The sequence below is a fragment of the Amphiprion ocellaris genome, chromosome 7, assembly GCF_022539595.1.
Source record: "Amphiprion ocellaris isolate individual 3 ecotype Okinawa chromosome 7, ASM2253959v1, whole genome shotgun sequence".
NCBI classification, from domain to species: domain Eukaryota; kingdom Metazoa; phylum Chordata; class Actinopteri; family Pomacentridae; genus Amphiprion; species Amphiprion ocellaris.
In genome coordinates this window covers 20,002,567-20,027,840 of record NC_072772.1, presented here as the reverse complement: position 1 = coordinate 20,027,840, position 25,274 = coordinate 20,002,567, and the positions used below count along the sequence as shown (strand labels likewise).

At 41.3% G+C, this 25,274-nt stretch overlaps 1 protein-coding gene across 1 annotated transcript; it reads right to left on the bottom strand.

Annotated features, from left to right (window-relative positions):
* Nucleotides 1-610: 610 nt before the first annotated feature.
* On the bottom strand, nt 611-24,991 carry sgpp2 (sphingosine-1-phosphate phosphatase 2). Its single transcript, XM_023283239.3, has 5 exons — nt 24,628-24,991; nt 20,049-20,210; nt 10,335-10,514; nt 5,600-5,689; nt 611-1,370 (listed from the first exon to the last, which is right to left on the bottom strand). Exons 1-5 carry the CDS (start codon nt 24,853-24,855, stop codon nt 825-827), a joined length of 1,206 nt encoding a protein of 401 aa, XP_023139007.2. The 5' UTR covers nt 24,856-24,991; the 3' UTR covers nt 611-824.
* Nucleotides 24,992-25,274: the final 283 nt, after the last annotated feature.

Below are 25,274 nucleotides of genomic sequence, written 5' to 3'. Positions count from 1 at the left end.
CCTTTGTTACAAGTACAGAAGATTCTTGCCTTCAGACATCAATCAAAGCCATTCTAACTTTTGACTGAGTGCTTTGAATCTTTTGTATTGCATGTTTTTTTTTTTTGTTTTGTTTTAATCAGGGAACAACAACACAGGCGTCCACATTTCCCCGGTATCTGATGCATTAATGGCAACTCAGAGAGAAATTGTTGCAGCCAATGAACTCCCCGTATGAAAGAGAGGTGTGCAGATAACCAGCCGTCTTGTAAATGAAGTCTGACAGGTGCTCCGGCATTCCTTCAGACTTTACTGGAGCAAAGGGCAGTTAACTGTTTCATTCCTGCACTGAACTTGCAGTAACCAGGCCAGTGTGGTGTAACAGATGGCCTGCTCCAACCTGCCTTTGAGGACAAAGATGGGTGCTTCTAAAATCAAGTTGCCAGTTTTCAGTTAAACTGGTTTCAATTAAATTTCCCAGACTGGTGGGAGCTTGTCTGGCTCTAGGCGGAGTTCTCCCAAATGGTAACTTGAAAGGCAACAAGAGAAAATTTTGCATGTGTATGTTCTGAAATTAAATAAATAAATATTGCAATGACACCCAGCATCAGCATTTGCTACACAGTTCAAGTAATGTCATAAAAACTTTATTGGTATGTGAGCAAAATAATTCATTTGCTTTCAGTTCAGTTACAGGTCAGTCACAAGTAAACTATTGTGAATCATTCCCAGTGAGAACTCGTACATGAAATACAACATGGATATTTAAAAAACAGATCATTTGATGCACATTGAAATAAATAAGAGGTTGATTTTTGGTCAGATCATTAAACATCATTGCAAGGTCATAGCAGCCCCAGTAGAACGAAGATTCTGTTGGTCAATATTGAATGAACAAGTCCAACAGCTGTGTATGTGGTAAACTTATAAGGCACTTCAATCTCTTTCCTTCTCCTGGCATTGTGGTCATTTTTTGGCACTCTGTACCATGAATACAACACATGCAGACTCGTCGTTTTCACAATCTGCCGTGTTCCCACCAAGGCTACAACGCCGACGAGGAAGCGGCCAGTGCATAGTGCCAGTGCGTTAGCGGTCAGTGTGGGTAGAGGTACAGGTAGCGTCCCCTGGGGCTCGAAAGTCTCCCCCAGCTGCTCATTGACCCAGTATCCCACAGAGGACCCGGCACATGCTCCCAGAATGGTTGTGGTGTCCCCCCTTGTGGTGCTGTAGTGGTCCAGGTCTGGATACTTGTAGCAGAGGAAGAGGAGCAGGGCCGGCACCGCAATGGGGGAGATCCTGGTGTGGAGCTGGAGGTGGTCCAAGGTTTCCCAGCACGGATAGGTGAGCAACAAGATGACAGCAGATATCACAACACCACAGATCACATCCTGAAAGCAGAATATAATTAATAAGCTGATTTTCAAATTAGGTAACAATAGTTTAGGTAGATAAGAAGACTGACAGCACTCTCAGCACTCTCTGTGGTCACTGATTAACCCTCTAATACCTCTTCTCTGTATTAAAGTTACACATTTGGATTGTTTTTTAATTAAAATAATCATGTGCTGCTTTAAAATGTCTTAGATGTAACTTCACTATTGCTTCGTCTAGAATGTGGAGATCTATGAGGGCTCTGCACCTCTCTCCACCCACCATTCCTCATGCACTGCACCTCAGCACACCAGCTCGCCTGCAGCTCTGCTCAAACACTGTAAAATTACTCTACGCTAAACAATGGCAGGTTGTAATATTAGAATAAGTCAGCCATACATGTGCCACCTGAAAACCAATTCTGAAGAATAATAATGATACAGAAAGACCCAGCCTGTATGCTGATAAGATTAGTTGGTTAGATTATGAACCTTCAGAAGTCCAAACCTGTGTTTCTGAAACTTTCATCAGTACACCACTGTCAAGTGCTCAGCTATGGAGTTGACTAATTATTTCATTCATGATGTGTCCAGCAAATAAACAACACTGCATGATGATGATAAAAGGTTAAAAAAAAAAAAAAAAAAAAAAAAAACTTTTGCTGGAGGGGATCTTCAAATATGTAGCTGTAACATTGGTTTTATGTATGATTATGTTAATTTACATTTACTTTATTTAGTTTATTATTTTGGTGTTTATATCTGCTCAGCGTCCCAGATGTTTATTCCGGTTTGTTGTTGTTTCTGGTACGACCTTTTTGATCGCGACACCGAGGGAGAGCGCGGGCCAGACTTCTTGTGGAGAGCGGAAATAAAAGCTGACAGAACACTGTCCTGCCATTGTGTTAATGTATTAGCACAGAAGACAGCAAAATATAAGAACAGCAAACTATAAGAACATTACAGAATCGTAAGCCGCCTGACCCACAGCCCTGGAGAGGTGAGCCGACAACGTTTAATGCGTACATAGCTACCACCAATACCCAGTTAGCTCAGCCAGTAGAGCTTAAAGAAACAGCAGGCCTGGCTATGTCCAGAGATAATAATATCCACCTGTTAGACCCTCAAAGCTTGCTAATAATCCAACTATATTGCCTTAAAGAGAAAGTCACTGCTCTCAAACAATGCTTCATAACTCCAACAGAGTTTCCATACATGTGTTAAGATGAGTGATTTTAGCTGAATTTTATTTTAGCACTGGACAGTCGTGCTAGCTATTTCTCCTTGTTTTCACTCTTTCTGCTAAGCTATGCTAACTGGCTACCGGCTTTAGCCTCATGTGTATTTAATAAGCTGTTAATAGCAGCAGCAGTAAGTTCATAGTGTGGTCAGTCATATGTCAGTCCTGCTTAAAGACAGACTGTGAAACCAACATTAGCTAGGGTTAGGGTTAGCTCGTTGCTGCTTTGGGATAATGTTGCTCGTATTCCGTCCGACACAAACCTCTTTTCAGCAGCAGAAGCCACTAGGCTTGAAATCAAACCGTCGCATCAACATGAAATGCTAATTACACCATATTCAGACAAGTGCTGTTGTAAATGCATAAATATTTATTTACTTTGTATCTATTGTAATGCGAAGGCAGAATTGAACATGTTTAAACTACTCCCTAAACTACCTTGTTGAGGTAGTTGCTTGTGAGAACCAATTCATAAGTACATTACCCAACAACAGCTTACAACTGATTGTGCAAGTAATTTCATGTACTTGACAACGCAGCGAAAGCTTATATTAGAGCTAGCAGTTTGTATATGACTAGGCAAGAGACCATAGACAGTCTGTCTGATCATAAACAAGAGTGTTAGGGCCATGTAACCAGACATACTATTAGGAGTTATGAAACAAGATCCTACATTATGTATCTTAAAGCTGCAGTGTGGGACTTTTACATTTAAATAAATGTCCATTTATACCCTCACCAAAAGAGTTTACACAATGCTGGTTAAGCTTATCAGTGGAACGTAAATCTCTCTGTATTTCACACCTTTAAATCTAATGTGTGTAACAGCTTTTCTGCACTGGCAGCAAAATTTTAGGTCAACCAGCAATGATTGGTTTGTCAGAGCTAAAGAGGTTAGCAGCCAGAACCAGAGATGAAGTAGGCATCAGCTGTATCTGTATATGGAATAGTGACAACAGCAATTTGGAACAGTAACCTGAGAAGCATCGACAATGTTTGTGTAATTACCGTATTCTCACTGCTAGAAGGAAGAGACAACATTTTCATACTGCAGGTTTTAACTGGCATATGTATTATTTACTGAAATAGAATAGAACCAAAATTACCACCTTGCGGTTGTACGCCTTCACCAACTAGTAAAGTTGCAATTTACATCCATGTATGTCCAGATTTGATCTTTGACCTTTTGGATATAAAATCATTGCTTCATAATTTAAACTGTGAGACATTTGTATGAAATGTTGTCATGAGTTATGTATGAATTCAGGAATTATGGCCAAAATCTCGTTTTGTGAGCTCACAGAGACCCTTGACTACTTAAATCTAATCGCATCAGCAATAACTCCATGTAACCATTGGTGCTAAATTTGAGGATCACAGCAATACCACATTCACAAGAATGGGACGAACGTTTTGGCAATCGCCAACGAGGTGGCATAATTAAGACAAAAAACAGTATTAAGCAAGATTTGTGGATTAGTGAGGTATGTTGAGCCAAAAGTCAGGTGTCACAAAGGTCACCTGCTACATCACCATGGTAACTGCTGCAGCATAGCTAACGGTTCTGTTTGGAGTTTCAGATTTAAATGGGCTGTAAGAAGTGTCTTCCTTTCAAATCTGTTGAGCAAATACCACTGAATGAAGCTGTGCAGTTACAGTATTGCACACTGGCTGTGTTGCATTGCCACGGCAACCTGCATGTACCAAGTTGGTGATGCAGAAAATGCATATATGTGTTTATATGCATTCCAAGTTTGTTTTACCTTGCTGGAATTGTAGCTAATAGAACACATTAGAAAATTGAATAGTTGATTGGTATTTAACACAGACACTATTTAATCACGAACAATCATTTATTTCATTTAGACTTGGCCACAAACTAAAGTGATATCCTTAATTATGGGACAGTATCAGACCTTAGTGCAAATCCTCGATATTTAAATATGTGAAGTTCTAAGTTTGAGAGCGCCAATGTGCAGCTTTCATGTCAGAAATAAGCTGCATTGAGAGTCACTTAGTGGTAAGGTGAATATATTTACAGGTTTTTGCTGTAATAAATGTTTATATTCCTCACAGCTCTCCATTATAACAACCTGCTCCTCTGACTGAAGGAGGCAGCACACAATTGGTCCATTTTGTGCGGAAGAAGAGTCACATGATGCTTCAAATGCCTCCTTTTGTGTGAACCCACTCAATCTGAAGGAGAAAACCTGGTTAAAGGTTAAAGTTGATAACCACCGTTATCTCTGACTGGGGTTTTAGTTTGTTTTTGGAGCCAGGCTGTGTCAAACTCGCCTCATGGTAGACCCTTCTGATTCAGCACGTACCATTTAGCACTTCACCTTCCATGGGTTAAAATAATACATTGACTCCCATTTGGTTAGATGGCTCCAGGTCCTGGTTATTGATTAGACAGACTCTGGTGCCTGAGCCAACCACAGTCATGGTATATCATGTCAGCTAAGGTCAGCTCTAACACGCTCACTGGTGTGATGTACTGATTGCGAGCATAAAGTGGCCTGCAAATGTTGGATAGCTAATGCCAATGGAAAGTAAATTTGTGTCGATTGAACATGAGAACAACATGTCATTCCAGAGCAGAGCAGCACATGTTAATGTCATAGCATGTCATACCGCTTTTTGATCTCAGAGTCATGCGATATGATTATATTCCAGTTATTATATGAGGCTTAGCCAGAAAGTAGGTTAGTGTATTTCCCATAATGTTTTTTTATGATTATATTGAGCAAAAAACAAAAACTCAGAGCAGTCTTTCAGTGATGATGAATGTGATAAATGTGTACATAAACTGAATGATAAATTGTAACTGTTTTATCTGTATTTCCAGTTTAAAGGATGGCAGCATTAAAAGGCCTGCTGAATTTTTAGTCTTGGATCAAAGCCTCAGCCAGACACTTTTGCCAGACACACATATGAATTATGAATCCTGCATTGAGCTTGAATGTTTTATACTGTGGTGTATGTGTGTGTGGGGGGAATAACTCACCAAAACTGAGTGCATGCCGGTGTAGAGACGACTCAGACATACCAAGGACGACAGCGTCACAGCGATCAGCAGACCCACCTCAAACTGGAACTGAGACACAAAAACACAGACTTTTATCACTAACCGTCACAGTGACACAGTGTGAAAACATTGCCCTGATTAAGTGATAGAAGATGAAGTGCAAGCAGAATACTGTGTGCCAACAGTTCGACAATCTAAGCCAGGGGTGTCAAAGTCATTTTAGTTCAAGGGCCACATTCAGCCCAATTTGATCTCAAGTGGGTCAGACCAGTTGTATTAATCCAAAAAACTCCCTTGTTCCCTTGTTTTCATGCAAAAAAGATTGTTCTTCAAATGTTCACATTTAATGAACAAAACATTATGAACAACCTGAAGCTTCTTCAGAAAAATAAATTCAATTTCAGCAATAATATGCTTCAGTTTATCATTTACACATTAGAACTTACAGGTCACAGTGTGTCTACAAAGGCACAAAGCATTTAGTCATGACCAAAACAACAACAGTTGGACAAGAAAAGACAAAAAACAACAAAAAATAAAATATTACAAAAATGAGACACAAAATGACAACAGTGAGAACAAAATGACAAAAAAATGAGACAAACGACACGAAACAGAAAAGAGACAAAAAAATTAGGCAAAAAAATTACAGAGCAACACAAAAATGGACAAACGACACAAGCCAGACAAAAAAAAACACAAAACGATACACAAAACAATGAATGAAGTGAAACACAAAATGAGAAAAATAAGACCAAAAATCCAAGCGAGACAAAAAGGAAACAAAATGACAAAAGCAAGAAACATAACGACAAAACTCAGACAAAAAGCAACAAAAACAAGACAAAATATTACAAAAATGAGACACAAAGCAACAAAACAATGAACAATATATTTTATGATAGAACAACTTGTCCAAAAATTATTTCAAATTTATAGTTTTACAAATTTACAATTTGCAGTTAATGTCTTCACTGTAATTTTTACTCTTTCCAAAATCGTCCCATGGGCCGGATTGGACACTCTGGTGGTCCGGTTTTGGCCCGCGGGCCGCATGTTTGACACCCCTGATCTAAACTAAGAAAAAAACATGATAATGGTTTCATTTGGTGCTTTTTTCCTGTTAATTTGCCATCAATCCTCCTCATCTGGACGTTTATCTCCCCGCTCTGCTGTCTTAGCTGATGTACTGCCTGTCACGCCTCACTGTTGCTTTCTTCCTCTACTGTCTCTCCATCTTCTCTCCCCTCCCTCCTTTACCTATGATGGCCCGTTTTGTTTCACCACTCCATTTCAATAACACTGAGAGGAGAGGCCTCGTGTATTCATTCACCTCCTCCACCCTCCCCTCCTGTGCCCCCCTCCTCTCCTCCTCTCTGCCTTTTTTCCTGTGTCTTTTCCTGTCCTTTGCAGCTGGAAGCCTATTCACTGGTAGTTCATGAAGAGAGTTTTTTTTTTTTTTATGAATGGCCACAAAGAATGCCAGGGACAGGAGGGGGTCACTCTGTGATTGACTGTCATGACCTCCGACCTGCTTCGGGAACAGGCCGAGTTGCCCCGAGGCCTTGTGGCTATTCAGGAGCTTCTGCACCAGCCTGTTACTCATCTATAGCTATGCGTGCCTTTTTCTTTCAGGGGAATCCTTGTGGAATTTCAGGCCGCAGCTGAGTGCTCTACTGTACATGGATGTCTCAGGGGCTGTTGATCTGATTTCTCTGACCTTGGGAACAAGCACTGCGAGAAATGTGACGGTGAGCTAGCCGAAATGATCCCACCACAAATCAGTCTGACAGCAGCACTGACCGTAAACTACTTACTGAAGGATTTAGTAGTCACTAGGTTCTTCATTAAAACGCAGAGCTAGTTTAAGACAGCCAATGATTGAGTCACTGAGTGTTTTGTTGACTTTGCAGTAGAGTAGGACAGATAAAGAGGGGAAGAGAGGAGGAGGGAGGTGGAGACGTGGACTGACAGTCATTGACTCAGTCGAGTCCATCAGAAGACCAAACAGCAGCTTGATGACTGTGGCTGATGGTGACTGATGGTGACTGCTGGCTCCGCCCCTCCCAGCCCATTGTCCAACAGCTCAGTCGGGACTCGGTGATGGACAGCGGGGCCACTCCCTTCATCCCAAACTGTCATCCACAGCCTCCCATTGCCTCAAATCCAATCCAAGAGAAGCTGTGCATTTGGCTCGGCTAATTTAACACCAACTCAAGCCTCACCGTCTTACAGGAATCCATAACATACAATGGCATCTTAATAGCTCATCTAATGAGATACCTAGTGCCACAATTACAGTTCAACATCCACTTAGCCTTCTAGCTCTAATGGAGGTTGAAGTACATCATCTGCAGGCAGTAATGGTGGTTTTACCATTTATAATAGCAATGAGCAGTGCAACCATACACTAATATAGCTGTAGTGATAATATCACAGTTACCAATCAAGAAACAAGGAATAAAGGATTCCATCTGCTTTATATATGTGATGGTGTAATGGTGTTTTGATTCCATGATCTTTAACACTAGATTTGAAGTATTTAGAGAAAATCTCATGAAACACTTAGAGCTTTGAAGTTCATTCTTGACCTTTGGTAAGATTATGTCCAAGAAAAAGAAGGCTAAATACTAACACTATTATGCTAACAAGCGCTAAATGGACTAGTCCGAATCTCAACTCTAAGGCCTAATCACTAGACCCTGACAGACGGAACTGTGTTAGCAGCTGTAGTGTTTGAGTGTGAGTTCATGAGGACTCAAAATGGTATAAAACAAGGAAAAGCAAAGTGTTTGCAGCAGTTTTGTGGCAAACCTATGACTGCGTTCCAACAAAGACATTAGTTTGCAACTGCTGTCCACTAGGGTCAAACTGTCTGTGACATGCTGTCATTATTGTAATTACTGGCAAACAGTGGTTTGCTACCATAGTTTTTCAGTAGTTGACTTTCTGGTGTAAAAAAAAAGTTTTAAATGAGTGGCAAATGTGGCAGTTTACGTTTGCCACACCTAGCATTTCTTGCAAAAATAGTATTACGGGGGTCCGACTTATATCGGAGTTCCATTCATATGGTTTGATGTAAGCCGATTTTCGGAACTCCATCAGAAGAGTCTGACTTATGCTTGGGAGCCATAATGAAGGGCAAAAAGTTAGCCAATGTAGCACAATCCAAGATGGCGTACAGCCGGCGATTGTAAACAAAGTTGTCTGTTAGCACCTCTTGACGACATCTTCGTCAGCTCTGCTTGCCACATGACAATGTATTCGTCTGCTCCACTCACCAGATAGTTCCATGAAACCAGTTCTGACGTAATGGCGAAACAAAACGCTGTAGGTTGAGGACGTTGTAAACTGTGGAACCCCTGTATATGTTTTTGAAGTTTTCCAGACTAATTGTTTTATACTATCTCAGGACAGAGTTTCTTAGTACTTGACTGTCTGTTCGAACCTGCTCACCAGGGTTTATTCTGTGGGCTCTGGCTTTTTTCTGCAGTCCATAGAATTACATTAAATGGTGACTCTAAATTGTGAATGTGAGTGGGCTTGGTTGTTTGTCTCTCTGTGTTGGCCCTGTGATGGACTGGTGTCCTGTCCAGGCTCAACCCTGTCTCTCAGCCACTATCAGCTTGGATGAGCTCCAGCCCATCCGTGACCCTCGGATGGATGAAGTGGATACAGCAAATGGATAGGTGGATAATTTTTAAGTTCTAAGAGGTGTAGCCTCACCAAAATATTTGTTAGAACCACATAAAATGTGTTTTTTCAGCAACTTTGCTGGAAACAATAAACATTCTAGCAAACCTGTAACAAAAATACAATTCAGAACCAACCGCACTAAACATATTGGCAGTACATCCAACAAAACACTTAAACCCACAAAAATCAAACTCATGTTGGTGCTGTAGACGATGTCAGGGGGACAATCATGTGACTGGTTTGTGTTAATTAATCCAGTAGATGAGATTTTTCACTGCAGAGGGGAAAACTTTGACCTGCTGGCAACACTAACTTTCACGATAAGCCCTCAAATAGTTGCCAGTACATTTTAGTATAAAAAAACCCAAAACAAAAACAAGAGTATAGGACAAAATAACCTTAAAATGGAGCTTACAATGTACCCATGATGCTGGTTCCTGAATGGAACAAGAGTGTCTGTACCAAAGTTCATGGAAATCCACCCAATAGTTGTCAAGACATTTCACTCAAAACCTAAGATGTAAATGTCACGGTGGTTTTAGAAGTTAAGAGTCATCATTTGGGGTGATGCATGTTTTTTCAAAATCTATTGGCAATTCATCCACTAGTCTCAGTTGGGACCACAGTGGTATGTGGAGAAACTGACATTGCCATATATAAAGCCACAAATGGTTTTGGCTAACGTGTCTCTGCATGATACTATGTATGAGACTTTGGCCATGAGTATTGCATAGAATGACCGATATCACGGTTCAAGCTTGGTCTTTGGTCTAACTTCCCTTCTTGATTTTTCTCTGGTTGTCTGCTGTCTCCTAGTTGATGACTTTGGACCTGAGCCAGCTTCATTTGCTGATGGAGACTGTGGGATACGGTTGAAAGCCCAGAAAAGCTACTCTTAGCTTAGGTTAATTTGTTAGATGTGACATTCTCAAATAAATATGACACATTATTGCCCCTATTTGCAACTCACACCTGCCACTAGAACTTTTAAGCTGCTTGATCACAGCTTTCTGCTCACCTGTAATCTGGAGGGGGCGCTGAAAAGCAGTGTGAAGGAGATGGAGGTGGCTGCCATGGCGTGGGTGGAGGGCAGTCCATACTCTGCGTCCACACGTGTCTCCAGCTTGACCACCGGTGGTGAGACAGGACGAGGCAACTTCAGCAAGTCCTTCATCACCTGGCCAATGTACATCACCAACTAGAGGAGACAGTGCATGTGGTTATTTGTTGTGCATTATGGCTTCTTTCTAGTATGTTGCATCTCTTTGGAAAGTTGTCATTTGAACCTGCTATAAAATAGTCCACAGCATCATTACAATTTAATACCAAAAAGAGCGACATAAGAGCACTGCAGAATGCTAGCCACTAAAGCAGAAATTAGAGAAGGAGGAAGATGACAAAATAATGAGAGGGGGAAGTAAAAACCTGATTAGCCTCCGCTTTAAAAGGAACTGCACACTTTCATAAGTAATCACCATCCCCACTCAGCAAAAAAAAAAAAAGAAAGAAAAAGAAGCGCACAAATGTGGAGACCCACTCTGGTACAAAGTGCAGATGCTGCAGTGGTACAGTAACAAAATCTATTGTAAAAAAATGGGGGAACTGAAGGAAGCACAGTTTGCTGACACAGCGTCTTCAGTTTGAGGGGTGAGACAGAGGGCTCCTGACACAATGACACAGTCAGTGCAAGGTGTGTGTGTGAGTGTGGGAGGGTGGTGTGTGTGTGTGTGTCCTGCCAAATGTGCTGCCTATTCTCTTTCATGAGCTCCCCAGCGGCCCTTGGAGGGGCAGCCTGCTCCAGCTCCAGGTTTATTTAAAGTTCTGCCTTGTATATTTAATGAATGGCTGTCTTAGTGAGGAGCAGGGAGGCAGCGCACAGAGAGGGAGCAGGATAGTAATGTGTGTGTTTAAGGGAAGGAATAGAGAGGTTGTTATTACCATCTCTACTGGCGCTGTAATCAGGAAGCGTGTTACCATGGCAAATGAGATCTAAAAGTATATCCGCCATCAGTGACGCAACTTGCAGAGACACAGATGTAGAGAGAGGGAGAGAAAATGATACAAGCAGAAGTACAAGGAAACCAAATGCTGAACTTATTCTACAACCAAGTGAATACATTTATTTTGTACTGTAATGCCCAAAGGTTTTTCTGTAACAGTGTAGGCAGAGACAGGATAGGTCTTTTGGACAAAGCTGCAAGGATTTACTGCTTTTCAGCCACAAGAGAGGCAGTGAGGTTCATCACTGATGCTGGGTGATGAGACCTGGGTAGCAGTCGGAGTTCTGCTTCATCCCAAAGGCGCCAGTCAAGTTCCATTTCTTTAGGGTCTTAGCTTTGTGCATCAGAAAACAGGAAAGCATCGTTCCCAAGTAGTAAGCACATCACTGTCAAAAATGTCATTGCAAGCTGCTGCATTAAAATTTCATTTAAAAGGCATTTCAGGACACACATGCTGACGTTCTTAACAACAGTTAAATGAGAACACTGAGGTGTAATATAATAGTCATTCCAAAATTGGAGGACATTTTAAATCCTACACATCAAATTTGAAATGATCCATGTACAAAATACTAAAACGTGCAGTTGTTGTGTAAATGTACTTGTCCTGAGACCAAAGCTAAAAAGAACACGAGGAGAAAATGTTTCAAAATATTTTTAAAACTACCAAATAAGTCTGGAGTTCCCCCTAAAATGTAATTTTTTCTCTTGTCCCACCCCCCGATGACCAAATTAAATCTCAAATAAAACAACAAAAATTACATGTAAATCTCCTTTTTTTGGTATTATTTTTTTCAATTTTTTTTTTTCTATTATTTTTTGATGTCTCTTGTAATCATGGGAACATTTTTTTTAATCAACATATTTTAAATAATAATTATGCATGGAACATGTGTCCCACAACAACCAAGGTAGCATAACATTTTTAGCTGGTAAAAGAAGAAAACAGTGAATCACATGAAATGCTGGAATTAACATCATCAAACAGTTTTCCTAAAGAACGGGGAGAGCAAATCTATGTCCTCTCTTCTATTTTTCATCCATCCAGCCATCCATTATCTATACACCGCTTAATCCTCACTAGGGTCGCGGGGGGGCTGGAGCCTATCCCAGCTGACTCGGGCGAAGGCAGGGGACACCCTAGACAGGTCGCCAGTCTGTTGCAGGGCCACATACAGAGACAAACAATCACTCTGACATTCACACCTACGGGCAATTTAGAATGATCAATTAACCTCAGCATATTTTTGGACTGGGCTGCACAGTGGCGTAGTGGTTAGCACTTTCGCCTTGCAGCAAGAAGGTCCCTGGTTCGCGTCCCGGCTTTCCCGGGATCTTTCTGCATGGAGTTTGCATGTTCTCCCTGTGCATGCGTGGGTTTTCTCCGGGTACTCCGGCTTCCTCCCACAGTCCAAAAATATGCTGAGGTTAATTGATTACTCTAAATTGCCCGTAGGTGTGAATGTGTGAGTGCTTGTTTGTCTATATATATGTAGCCCTGCGACAGACTGGCGACCTGTCTAGGGTGTCCCCTGCCTTCGCCTGAGTCAGCTGGGATAGGCTCCAGCACCCCCCGCGACCCTAGTGAGGATTAAGCGGTGTATAGATAATGGATGGATGGATATTTTTGGACTGTGGGAGGAAGCCGGAGTACCCGGAGAAAACCCACGCATACACAGGGAGAACATGCAAACTCCATGCAGAAAGATCCCGGGAAAGCCGGGACACGAACCAGGGATCTTCTCGCTGCAAGGTGAAAGTGCTAACCACTACGCCACTGTGCAGCCCTCTATTTTTCATATTCTCATAATATTGTCAGCCTTGACTGAATGTCTGACTCTACCTCATGCAACCCTGTTATGCATATTATTAGGATAAAACTAATTCTTTTGACTGTTTTCCATCAATATGTTTGTCCCCTTGGTCAGCAGTAACAGCTAGCTAAATATCTAGCTTCTACTGCTGAGAAAAAGCTAACATTAGCATGGATTAGCAACCCTGTTACTGTGATTAGAGTAGGGTTAGCAAACAACAAATAAAACATGGAATAAAAATGCTACCATTGATGTGTAAGCTGAGTCAATCAAGCTTTTGATAGTTTATTACCTATTATTGATGAATATGTAGCAGAAAGTAGTAAAAGAGAAGGTTTATTTTTCAAAAATTTTGAAGCCCAGATGTCCTCCATTTCTGGAATGACCCACAACTAATTTCTGTGAATAAATACAGAGAAGTCAGACCTTTCAGCCTAGGCTTTAAATTAAAATTTGTGAGGTGGGAGAATTAGCTATCATGGTTCTCTTCAGAGTTCAGAAATATGCCTCATACCACACAGCTAAGCTAACTGACATGCTAGTTCTGTGGTGCTATAGTTTGCCAAAGAAGGGATTTGAGCTGTTACCTTCAGCATCCCAAATGGTTCACAATGGTAATGCCAACATGCTGCTTTTTTTAATACGTATCAGATGTCTCGTTCACCATCTTTGGTGTGTTAACATCCTAACATTGGCTAATTAATGCAAACACAACACAAACAGAGAATAATGGAAAAATCTGTTTTTTCCAGGTATTTGGTCATAACGTACCAGAACATTTGAATTGCTGACCTGATTATTGTGTCAGAAATCCTTTGCTGCTTCGATGGCCACACCTCCTTGGCTTCTCAACTTCTGTTCACGCTTTCTTCAGGTTGGCTTGCTAGCTCATCCCGATTCATTATTTCTGTGTGCAGTTAGAAAATTACCGACGGAAATGAGAGTTACCTTAAATTTGGTTTTATCGAAGGACAAGACAGAATTGCGTTATTTGTGGTGAAATGCTCGCAAATGATAGCATGAAGCCAAGCAAATTACGGCTACATCAGGAAATAAAACGCAGTTCGGTAAAGTCGGAAAGATATTAACAGATTCAGACTTCTGGCATCAATAACTCATTAGATATACTTTGTCAAAACATGAACGATGAAACTACAAGCCAAACAGGTTGGGAACCACTACTCTACGACCACATTTGAAGGTGATCTGGGCTGCATATGGCCACATTCTTTTCGCGATGTGTCTGCAAATGGATCCTGCCAATTTATTTGATGTTTTCTGTATAAAGAGGCAAGGTCCAGGATCTTTTCTTGCTCGTGTGGTGTCTGGCAAGAAATTATGCTCTGTATTAAACCGACTCCAAACATACTGCATGTATCATTGACAGAAAGCGTCCTGGACCTTATTTGTGTTCATGTCAACAGCAACAGTGAACACAAAAGCTGTGAGCCTAGTGCCAAAACTTTAGGCCTATTCAAGGCATCCTGCACCAAAGGCTTAGAGCTGAGTTCCAGATACTACTGGTCCACAAAATTGGAGTGGAACTTACCCTGAAGACTTTGAAGCAGGGGGAGAATATGTCACTGCAGATTACAAGATTCCTACAGCCAATGAATGTGTTACAGGCTGTAAAGTTACTTTTTACAGTGTTGTGGGCTTTTTTTCATTTCTGTAGTGAGATTGGTCCAGAATAGAAACTGTGAAGAGTTCAATAGCTTCAGTTTGCACCAATGTTCTCGTATTTCGCTTCTGTCACTTTCCTCAGATCACATCTATCACATAATCTATTCAAATTCCTCGTTAATTAGACCCAGGCAGATCTGAAACATGTTAGATTAATGTCCAAATCTTACTGTTTGCAACTCCGAGTTTTACAGAAACACTAGTGGACCTACTAATGTCTTGCTTGTTTCCCTCTGGCTGTGTTGGATTCTTGTACATGCTTATTTGCATGTAGAGCACGAAAGTGAGATCTGAGCACAAGTGCTAACTAGAGACACATTCTAATGGCAGGTGTGAACTGACAATTGGATCACGTAAGACACAAGTTAATGCGGTTTTGAACATGACCCCTGACTCCTTAATAGACAAACACTGATATCTCACATGGAACTTAGTTGCCTAATGGGCCAACTTGTCAGTTCAGGAAATTTAGAGGTACAAGTGACTAGTTTTGACATTGACCTTTCCGTTCAAGTTGACAAAGCAATCTAAATAATCCTAAAGAGTTAAGAGAAAACCAGACAGATCTTTTCACAACTGGCTTGTTCTTTCGTAAAGCTCTTCGCGCTGTCGTCGTGCCTGAATGTAAAGCTGCTTATTACAATATTTGCATCTACCTCCACTGTACCTACACACACCCAGACAGACAGAATCACTGGTACCAGGAAGAGGACAATACACAGAGGACACACAATGCTAAACCCTTTTAGCACATCTGACCCCATTCATTGGCCACGACTGCGTATTCATACAACAATCCATACTATGTGCACGCCATCCACTGCACCCCCACCCCCTGCTCTCATACAATGAATCTGCCTACCAGCTGAAGTGCTTGCATGATATGATACCCCCGCCCCCCCAGGCCCCCCCGCGCCCACCATCAACACAAACATCACATTCAGCAGCCTCCAGTAAATCCATCGCTCCAGTGTCTCATTGGTGTCTTTGTAGCAGTCACTTCAAAAGGGCTGACCGGGGACAGTCTTGTCACACTGAGAGAAAAGTTAAAGACAGATCACAGTCTGCGCGTGATCCCATGAATAAGTATATTGACTGAGGCCAGAGCAGCTTTGGACTTTGATTTGTCAACATGCGGACGAGTGTGTTAGTGTGTGGAGGAGCTGTTTCGCAGGTCACTGTAAGGAGAAAACACACACAGTGTTTGTGTTGTTCCGATATGAATGGATAAATAACTGCTTGGCTCATTAGCTCATATTTGTGTGATGCATAACAGCTCAGTGACCTCCAGGTGCTGCATAAGGTTCTCCTAATGTGTTACTGTTAATAATGACACTGGGTTAGATGCTCTGTTCAAATATACACACAAAACAGTAAACTGTCTAAGAATAACACACTCTACATTATAAAGATCATAGTTGTAAACAGTAAATCTTCAACAAGTTTAGCTTTACTAACTGCAGGACTCCTTAACAGCAAATAATAGACCTTTATTAGTGCAGTGGGCATTCTGGGAGTCATGCTCCTCCAGTATATAGCTGTGGAGCTGATATGCCACACCCCCACAGAACAGTCTCTGCAATTTACTGAGATAGCCCTATTAAGAGAGAGGAAACTGGTATTCTGTTGGGTCCTTTTAAAACAGTACTTTGTTGTAAAATATTGGATTTAAAGTATAATTCTTTAGAGCTTTTTCATAAGTTTTTCACAGTTTTTTGCTTTGTTGTTAGCATACACCTGAAACAACAGCAGCATTGGTGGATATACAACCGGTACAGAGGAACATTTCCAGCAACCATCACTGATGCACTGAGCAGGAAGATATCAGTGTAGAGAAATATCCATATTAGTGTCAATGTGGCCCATGTCTATCATCGTCTCTGTTACTCTGATGCTAATATCGGCATGCTTACATATTCTAAATTACAGTAATGATCAGCTCAAAAAACTAATCACATTTCCCTCAGCCTCAGCTGAAGTTTGTGCTTTGTGCCAACTACCTATTACCATGCTAACATGCTAAACTAAGATAGCTGGAAGAGTCCATATGAACGCCCCCCTCTTGTAGTATTCATAACCTTGGATGTGGAAGTTTACATAAAATTTTGAATTCATGATTACTGACCTGTTTGTTCACCTTTTCAGGAATAGCTGAGGGCACAAAAGTTCTTACATTGTAACATTAGTAGGTTGTCTCCATAATTTGTAATGCATGGGCAAAGTCTTGATACTCCTAATAACTTAATCTTGAAATTATGAATTACCATTTCTTACATTACGTTACCCACACGTTTGCTTGCGAAATGGTTAGCCTCAGTGGTTTGTGAGAGGGAACTTGTGAAATGTACCTGAACTTTGCATTTTTGGCATGTACCTACATGGTTGTTTGCATTTAATGCACTGAAGTGAAACAATTGAAACTTCTCTCAGACATTTTTTTATTGCTATTGATGACATATCTGTAGCTGCTACATATCGCTTTCGTTTTATCGCCCAAGCTTAGGTGATATCACAACTTACTGCAGATGCTACCGCACCTAGCAACTGGCGTACACTACATCTGACACTGGAATGCCTTTTGCTCTCAGCAAGTGAACATAGTGAATACTGTACCTGCAGGCTTAATATTAAAATTGGAATCATTGTTATTGTTAGCAGAAACCAGCCTCACAGAGCTGCTAGTATAGTTGTAGACTGTTAACCTTACTTAAGCCTGATGAGTAATGACAAAACTACTAAAACTGGACTAGCAACACGTGAAGATTGTTGCCAAAAACAGCCACAGTTTTTTATTATTTTTAAAAAAATATTTCAAGCTTTCCAAATAGCTACATTTATTAGACAACAAACTGAGCGGGTCATAATGACTAGAGCTCTGGTCGTAGAAAACGCACATCCCATAAGAATTCCACTTGTCACGTGATTCTTGTATCAAAACAAAATGATAACCAGCACCACATAGTATTTCGCCTGTGCTGGATGCACAAACATTTAACAATTTAAACCCCAACCATGTGGCATAAGTCAGGGGAGCCAGCTCCTCAGAACAATACTCAGCAGTCCACCTGCATCTGACTTCCATGACAGCTACGTCCACATTCTAGACAACGTGGACAGATGGTCTGATAGAGGAGATTATGAAGCCATCTGTGTTAAACTGGAACTGCCATCTCTAAGCAGGGGAAGTGGTGACACCATCACTTATCAGGTACTTATAGTGCAGTCCTGACATCCCTGACCAGGCAGTTCCACACCTGGAGTCATGCTAGTCTCAGGCCATGATAGGATCTTGATTCATGTGAGTTGGTTGAGGTTGAGATTGTTCATCTGAGTGGTCCATGTGCACTCTTACATCAAAGTCTTTCCTCTGCTGCTATTATTCATAATTTGTTTATTAACTGGTGTATATCTGTCTCAAAAAACACACCAGTGACATAACTGGTCGCAGGTATCCGTTGTAAATATCCAACATTGAAAGAAAACTGTATGAAATGACTGGTGGACACTGGATCTGAAGACATTAAATTAGATATTATTATTATTACATTGTTTTACCTGCCATCTGTACCAGCTGACCCAGACTGGAACACTGGAACTTGGTCCAGTAACTGTCTCAAGAGCCATAATGTTTGGCCCTACCTTTAATCTTATTCCATTTTATCTTAAGTTAATCATTGATTACTCATAAATAATAAGATCATTTATGTCAGTTGTAGTCAGATCATTTTTTCATGGTTATTTTCAAGCACTTAAATTTGTAACAAGAAACTACTTATTATTCCAATACAAACCAGAGGGACCAAAGTGGTTTTTAATGCTGACAGCCTCGATAACAAGTCCTTTTATTCTCAGACAGACACTGGATGTCAGTGATGACCGATGCTGGACTGATCAAAGCCATGCGGTCCAAAAAGTTGTGTTTTGAATGTGACCATCATCTGTCACCATAAGTGTATCAAAATAAGAATAGCACACCAGCATTCTTGAATCTGGAGAAACATTTTTAAACCTGCCTGATTTCTTAGTGTGTGCCCTCTGTGTCATTGTGTAAAACATCTTGAGGTTTTCTAAACAGCACAGTAGGTGTATCATTTGCATAACACTGTGCCGCAATAATACCATACAACACTGCAAAGGAATTCATGACCATATGGTTAATGACAGTCACTGTTTTCTAAGTCGACCAAAGTCAACCTGCAAGCAAAACTAACAAAGAGCAGAGAAGGACACAAGGGTATATGTGTGTATAAGTGAAGTGTCTTTCTTGTTGTTGTGAGGACTTGCCAGTTATATGTGCATGGGTGTGTGAGACAGAAGAGCAGATAGACACTGCACAGCCCTCCATGAACCTGAGATAACTCCACCAGCACAATGGCAGAGGGGCCTGTGAGAGGTTGGAAGCGCTGGGCAGTGCGCCCCGAGGGCCGACAGACCAAATGGTCGGTCCGGAGAGAGAAAGCTCAAAGTGCTGATGAGGCCAATAAAACACTCTGCTGGTACACCAGGGGGAGGAGTACACAGAGTAAAGCTGGTAATGTCTAACTAGAGGGAGGGCAATGAGTGTGTTTAGCTGGTGAGATGGGGAGAGCGAGCATGTGTGTGTGTGTTGGTGTTTATGTGTGTTTGAAAGGAGTTCACACAGGGGCATGGTGCAGCCAGGATTCCAGAAGAATGGTATCTCTTCCCCTGGGGGGCCAAGCGAGGGGTTCAGACACAGGGCACCCACCAAACGCTCGGGGCAGGGACACAAAGGGCACAAAAACACACTGCCCATCACACGCACGGCAGGAGTGAGGCTGTATGGCTGTCTGTGTCTGTCTATGTGTCTCTACAAGTGTCACTGAGACTCCTTCTGGGATGGGGTTTGACATGTTTTCAGGGTCTCTGGTCAGAATGTGCTGGATTCTGTCAGAACACACATCTAAAGGGAAAGATCCCAGGAATCTTTTTCCACTGATGTGTCCTCATGTGTGGCCTTTCACCATGTCAGGGGCCCCGGTCAGGCTGGCCCCTGTGGCCCTCAAGGCCTGGGGATATATGGACATGGTGGTGTCAGGGACAGGTCACTGGAAGGGGGAGAAGGATGAAAGGAGGTTGAAAGGTGAAGAGAAGGAGACGGAGAAGGAGAAGAGAGGTGGCATTGTGAAGGAGACGGACACCAGACTGAGGATGTGTGCACACTGAGGTGGTGTGACGGACACGCACACAAAGATTCGCTCTCTAGCTATGACTTACACCCCACATGTTGACGAGGCGTCGGCATAGGAAAGGGTCCAGGCTCCAGTGGATGCAGGGCAGACAGGTGATGTAGAAGATTTCATGACCCAGGCCGGCTGAGAACAAGAAGAGGATGTGCAGCAGCCAGTTCCTCACCTCATACTGAGGCTTGGTGCCATCCTGCAGAGAATAAACATGGATGAAGACAAAACATGATGATACCAGGTGCCTGAAGAGAGCTCCTGGCGCAGAGTCACATCAGATTTGTTCTAAGTACACTACCAGTCAAATGTTTGGGCACATCTTCTCATTCAATGCTTTTTATTTATTTGCATTATTTTCTACATTGTAGATTATTGCTGAAGATTAACTGTTTTTGGTTTACAACATAATTTCATATGTATTATTTTATGGTTTTGATGTCTTCAGTGTTAATCTACAATGTAGAAAATAATAAAATAAAAACCACTGAATGAGAAGGTGTGTCCAATCTTTTGACTGGTAGTGTATGGACTACGTCTGCCCTCACAAAGTACATACCATTCCATGCAGTGTTCACACAGTTAGTATACACTACTTTGTCTGTTTTCGCCTTAAGTTTTGACCAGGGCTGCACAGTGGCTCGGTGGTTAGCACTGCCCCCGTGCAGCTAGAAGATCCCCGGTTTGCATCCCTACCTTCCCAGGATCTTTCTGCATGGAGTTTGCATGTCCGTAGGTGTGAATGTTAGTGTGATTGTTTGTCTCTATATGTAGCCCCTGTGATAGACTGGTGACCTGTCCAGGGTGTCCCCTGCCTTCACCCTCCGTGACCCTAATGATGATTAAACGGTATAAAGATAATGGATAGATGCACATCTCAATCTCCTCATTTAACTGTTGTTAACCATTTGATGCGCAGTGTGGGTCAGGAGATACCCATTTTCCATTGGATTTGGGTCACTTTTGACCCATGTTGTGAATCAAAGGGTTCAGAAAATCAGCATGTGTGTCCTGAAATGCCTTTGAATGAAATTTTAATGCAACAGCTTGCAATGACATTTTCGACAGTGATGTGCTTACTTCGTGAGGAAGGTGCGTTCCTGTTTTCTGATGCATAAAGCTAAGATCCTGAAGAAATGGAACTTGAATGGTGTCTTTGAGGTGAAGCAGACTCCAACTGCTACACGGGTCTCATTACCCAGCATCAGTGATGAACCTCACTGCTGCTCATGTGGCTGAAACTTTAAATTGTCCGTAGGTGTGAATGTGAGCGTGACTGTTTGACTCTTTATGTAGCCCATTGATAGACTGGTGACCTGTCAATGATGTAGACTCCAGCCCCCTGCGACCTTAATGAGGATTAAGCGGTGTATAGATAATGGATGGATGGATTTTGACCATCGCAGTCTATAGTGGGAATTAAGCTTTCATCTATCTGTGCACTCTTAGTGACGCCAACTTGTTTGCACTGACACGTGACACCATAAAGTATATGACACAATTACACAGAGAATAGTGGGTCAGCTTTGATACTGCAAAATCTGATCAAATGTAGTAGAACATCCTGGCATTTTTATCATACTGCAGTTGACATACTATGTATTGGGACATACTAAATGTTTTTCTGGACACTATATAATATGGTAGTATGAATATTGAAACATATCCTTTATCTTCAGCCCAGCCTTGCAGGCAAACCTTTTATTAGCTATCACTTTTTTTGCAGCTTCAAAATCTATAGTATTTCTGCACTCGGCTGATAACGTAGTAATTTACTGCACCATGACGTTAGAGGACCCACATTAGACAGCTCAAAGGTCACTTCTGGTGTAACAATGCTGTTAATTAGCTGGTTAGCATGTGCCACGTTTCCTGTCCCACTGCTCCTTTTCTCTGTCCTGTGCACAAATATGAATGTCCAAAAGACATGCTGGAAAAGACATTTTGTTTCCAATTTGCAGTGCCAAGGTTGTGTATGAGCACCACATTTGTTTTTCAGCATAAACACAAAACAGACAGCGAGCATTTATATTCACTGGATTTAACAAAAAATTGTAGTGGGTTAGGAGCACTGACTCCGTCTTTAAAAATGGTAAAAACAATACAACAGCGGTTGATATATTCTGACTTGTAGTCTGGTGCATGGACCAAGCTCTGGAAATGCTGGACCCTGAATTTCCCCTAATGCAACTGGTTAGCATCATTCATCAGACCATTACCTCAACAGTAGTAGAAAGTAATAGAGTACATTCACTCAAGTAATGTTCTTCAGTACAGTTTTAAGCTACTTATACTTGAGTATTTCCATTCTATAACACTTTATGCTAGACATTTAGACACTGCATTTCAGAGAATATTCTTTCTGATCCACTGCTTTTATCTGACAGCCTTAAATACTTTCAAGATTAAGATTTCACACAATGGATACTACAACAAGCTTTCAAAATACAACATGCTGTTGAAGATTAACCTGGTGGTTTACAACCTTGTTGGCTTTTAGCAAAAACGGTGTATTGTCAGGTCACATGTTAGATGTCTATGAGTTATCTACAGCTGCACCAAGTAGAGCATTTTTCTCTCTAAACCTCACATGTGGTTTCATTTCAGATTAAAGAAAAAGTCTAAAAGCTGGAAAAGGTGTCATTGTAAGTCAAAGCTTTGTTATTTCTTCTTTTCTCTCTTGTTTGGAGCCCTCAGATTTAGGTTTATAAAACTAAAAGTAGGTCAGACCTGCAGCAGCTACAACAGTTACATGTTGCTGACACATTGATATTGCATTATTAATTATCTAAAAATAGGTCATATACAGTAATATATATACTACTTTTCAAAAGTTTGGGGTCACTTAGAAATGTCCTTTTTTCTGAAAGAAGCAGTTTTTTTCAATGAAGATAACATTAAATGAATCAGAAATACAGTCTAGACATTGTTAATGTAGTAAATGACTATTCTAGCTGGAAACGGCTGATTTTTAATGGAATATCTACATAGGAGTACAGAGGAACATTTCCAGCAACCATCACTCCTGTGTTCTAATGCTACATTGTGTTAGCTAATGATGTTGAAAGGCTAATTGATGATTAGAAAACCCTTGTGCAATTATGTTACCAAATGAATAAACATGTGAGTTTTCATGGAAAACATGAAATTATCTGGGTGACCCCAAACTTTTGAATGGTAGTGTAAACCAGAGGGACCAAACCAGGACTTTTACTTGAATTACGTTGATGGCATTTTGTCACTAATACTTTTACTTAAGTAGGATTTTGTCATGCATTGGTACTTCTACTGAATTTAGGGTTCTGAATACTTCTTCTGAATACTTCTTCCTCCTCTGCCTTCTAAATGCCCATATTTTAAAAAACCTACTTCCCTTTGGTAACACAGGCTTTCTGTTATAACCCTGTAGTTCCTAAACCACCCTGATGACATCACTGCTAGATCATCTGGGTTTCTTATACAACATTTATTTGGCAGCATGAACCTATTCCTGATGAGTGAATTAGCCCTCAGCCTACACCATTTAGAACTGCCATTTGTTCCTCACACAAGCAGCTACAGAAATTCGGCTTCCTTCATACTGCTCCATTTCTATTACCAATAAATCTGACACTCACAGGCTAGAATGCAACTTGACCACGTCTTCACTAAATGTGTTGTCTGTCTAGGAAAAGAGAGGCAGAAAAATGCAAACAACCCACACAACCTGTCTTGTGCACTAGATGAGGCTGACAGTTGCACCCAGACAAACGGGAAAAGCAAGTCACTGTTTGGTTTGTAGAATCTTTAAATAAATCAAAACGTTGGTTGTAGTAACTTCTTTAATCCTTAGATGCATAAGTGGGTCAAAAATGACCCGGTGGGGTTGTTTTCTTACAATATCTTTGTAATGATAACTTCTTATCATTTCATAATCCAGCTATTCCTTAAAAGCATGCTTCTGATATCATACCATTTACATTTTTAAGGTACCTTTTATATATTTAAAAAAAAAATGTAATATTTGTATTACTACTCCAAGCTCTTTATCACTGATAATATCATACAAGAGGTGATTCAGTACATAAACTCTGAGGGATGGAAAGTAGAAGAGCTGGAGGAAATGAGTGGAAAAATGTCAACAAAATGGATGCTGACATTCTTCTGTTTTTGTCCTGTGTAATATTCTTCTTTTTCAATTACAAAAATGTTCAAAATCTGTTATAAAGTGGAAAAATAACCATATTTCAAACATGAAATCATTCTCCTGTGGACAAAAAATGTAATACAAGCAATAATAAAAATGATTATTCTGAACTAAAATGACAAAAATGGTATAAAACACATTGATTCTTATGTGGATCATTTCTGAGCCACTTATGGAAGAGTGTAGGATCCAATCACTGGAGCATCTAAGGGTTAATGCAGTAAATCTGAGAGGATTTAATTCTCACGTCATGTTTTCCAAGAACACCTGGCAGTTATCCAAAAATAAAACGCGGTGTAACTCTTACTAGTTTTAGATAAAGTCACGTGATGGGGAAATAAAATGATCTTCTCTGCCATTGGACCATTTGGTGTCTCAGGTTAATTTAAATCCGTGCTAATCTACGCGTTTCTTCCGCATTTAAACTTACACTGACAGCACATCCGTTCTCCTTGTATTTGTAGTTTGAATTAGAGTCCTGGTGGTCCCAGCTCCCGCTCAGCTGTCCACGTGGTCCCTCAGCACGGACCGAGGCTCCGGTGTGGCCCCCGGTCCTCCTCCGGCTGGGATGCGCAGCTCCGACGAGGAAGAGTCCGCATCGTCTCTGGAACCGGGCCACGAGCTCCGGATCCTGGAGGTAAGCCAGGAGCTCCTGCATGTCAGGTGAACCAGACAGAAGAGCTGGAAGTGAGCGATGAGGACTGTCTGCACAGGAGACGATGTGGAGAGATATGAGCCCAGACAGGACGCATCTCAGTAGCAGAGCAGAGCAGCGGACAGGTGCGGCTGTTGTGTGACACAGGTGTGCCCAGAGGGGCGGAGCTAGCAGGGGGAAGAACCGGTAGTCCTGAGCGGTAGTTTAAGCGACCTTTATACTGGGATGGTTCAGATGTTATCTGTGGAACAAAGTAGGTTTACTGCATATCAGTGATAGCAGAGCTTTTATGGAGGTGGTTTCCTTACATCTCAGAGAACTGCACAAAGAAAACATGTGGGTCATTCCAGGATGGGAGGACATTTTACATCCCACCCATCAAATTTCAAATAATCCATGTACAAAATACTAACACATGCAGC

Coding starts and splice junctions, on each gene's coding strand:
- sgpp2 (XM_023283239.3), bottom strand. CDS start 24,855: ATGCAGGAGCTCCTGGCTTACCTCCAGGATCCGGAGCTCGTGGCCCGG. Junction 20,211..24,627: donor AGAACGGATGTGCTGTCAGT/GTAAGTTTAAAT, acceptor TATTCTCTGCAG/GATGGCACCAAGCCTCAGTA. Junction 1,371..5,599: donor CCGGCATGCACTCAGTTTTG/GTGAGTTATTCC, acceptor TTCTGCTTTCAG/GATGTGATCTGTGGTGTTGT.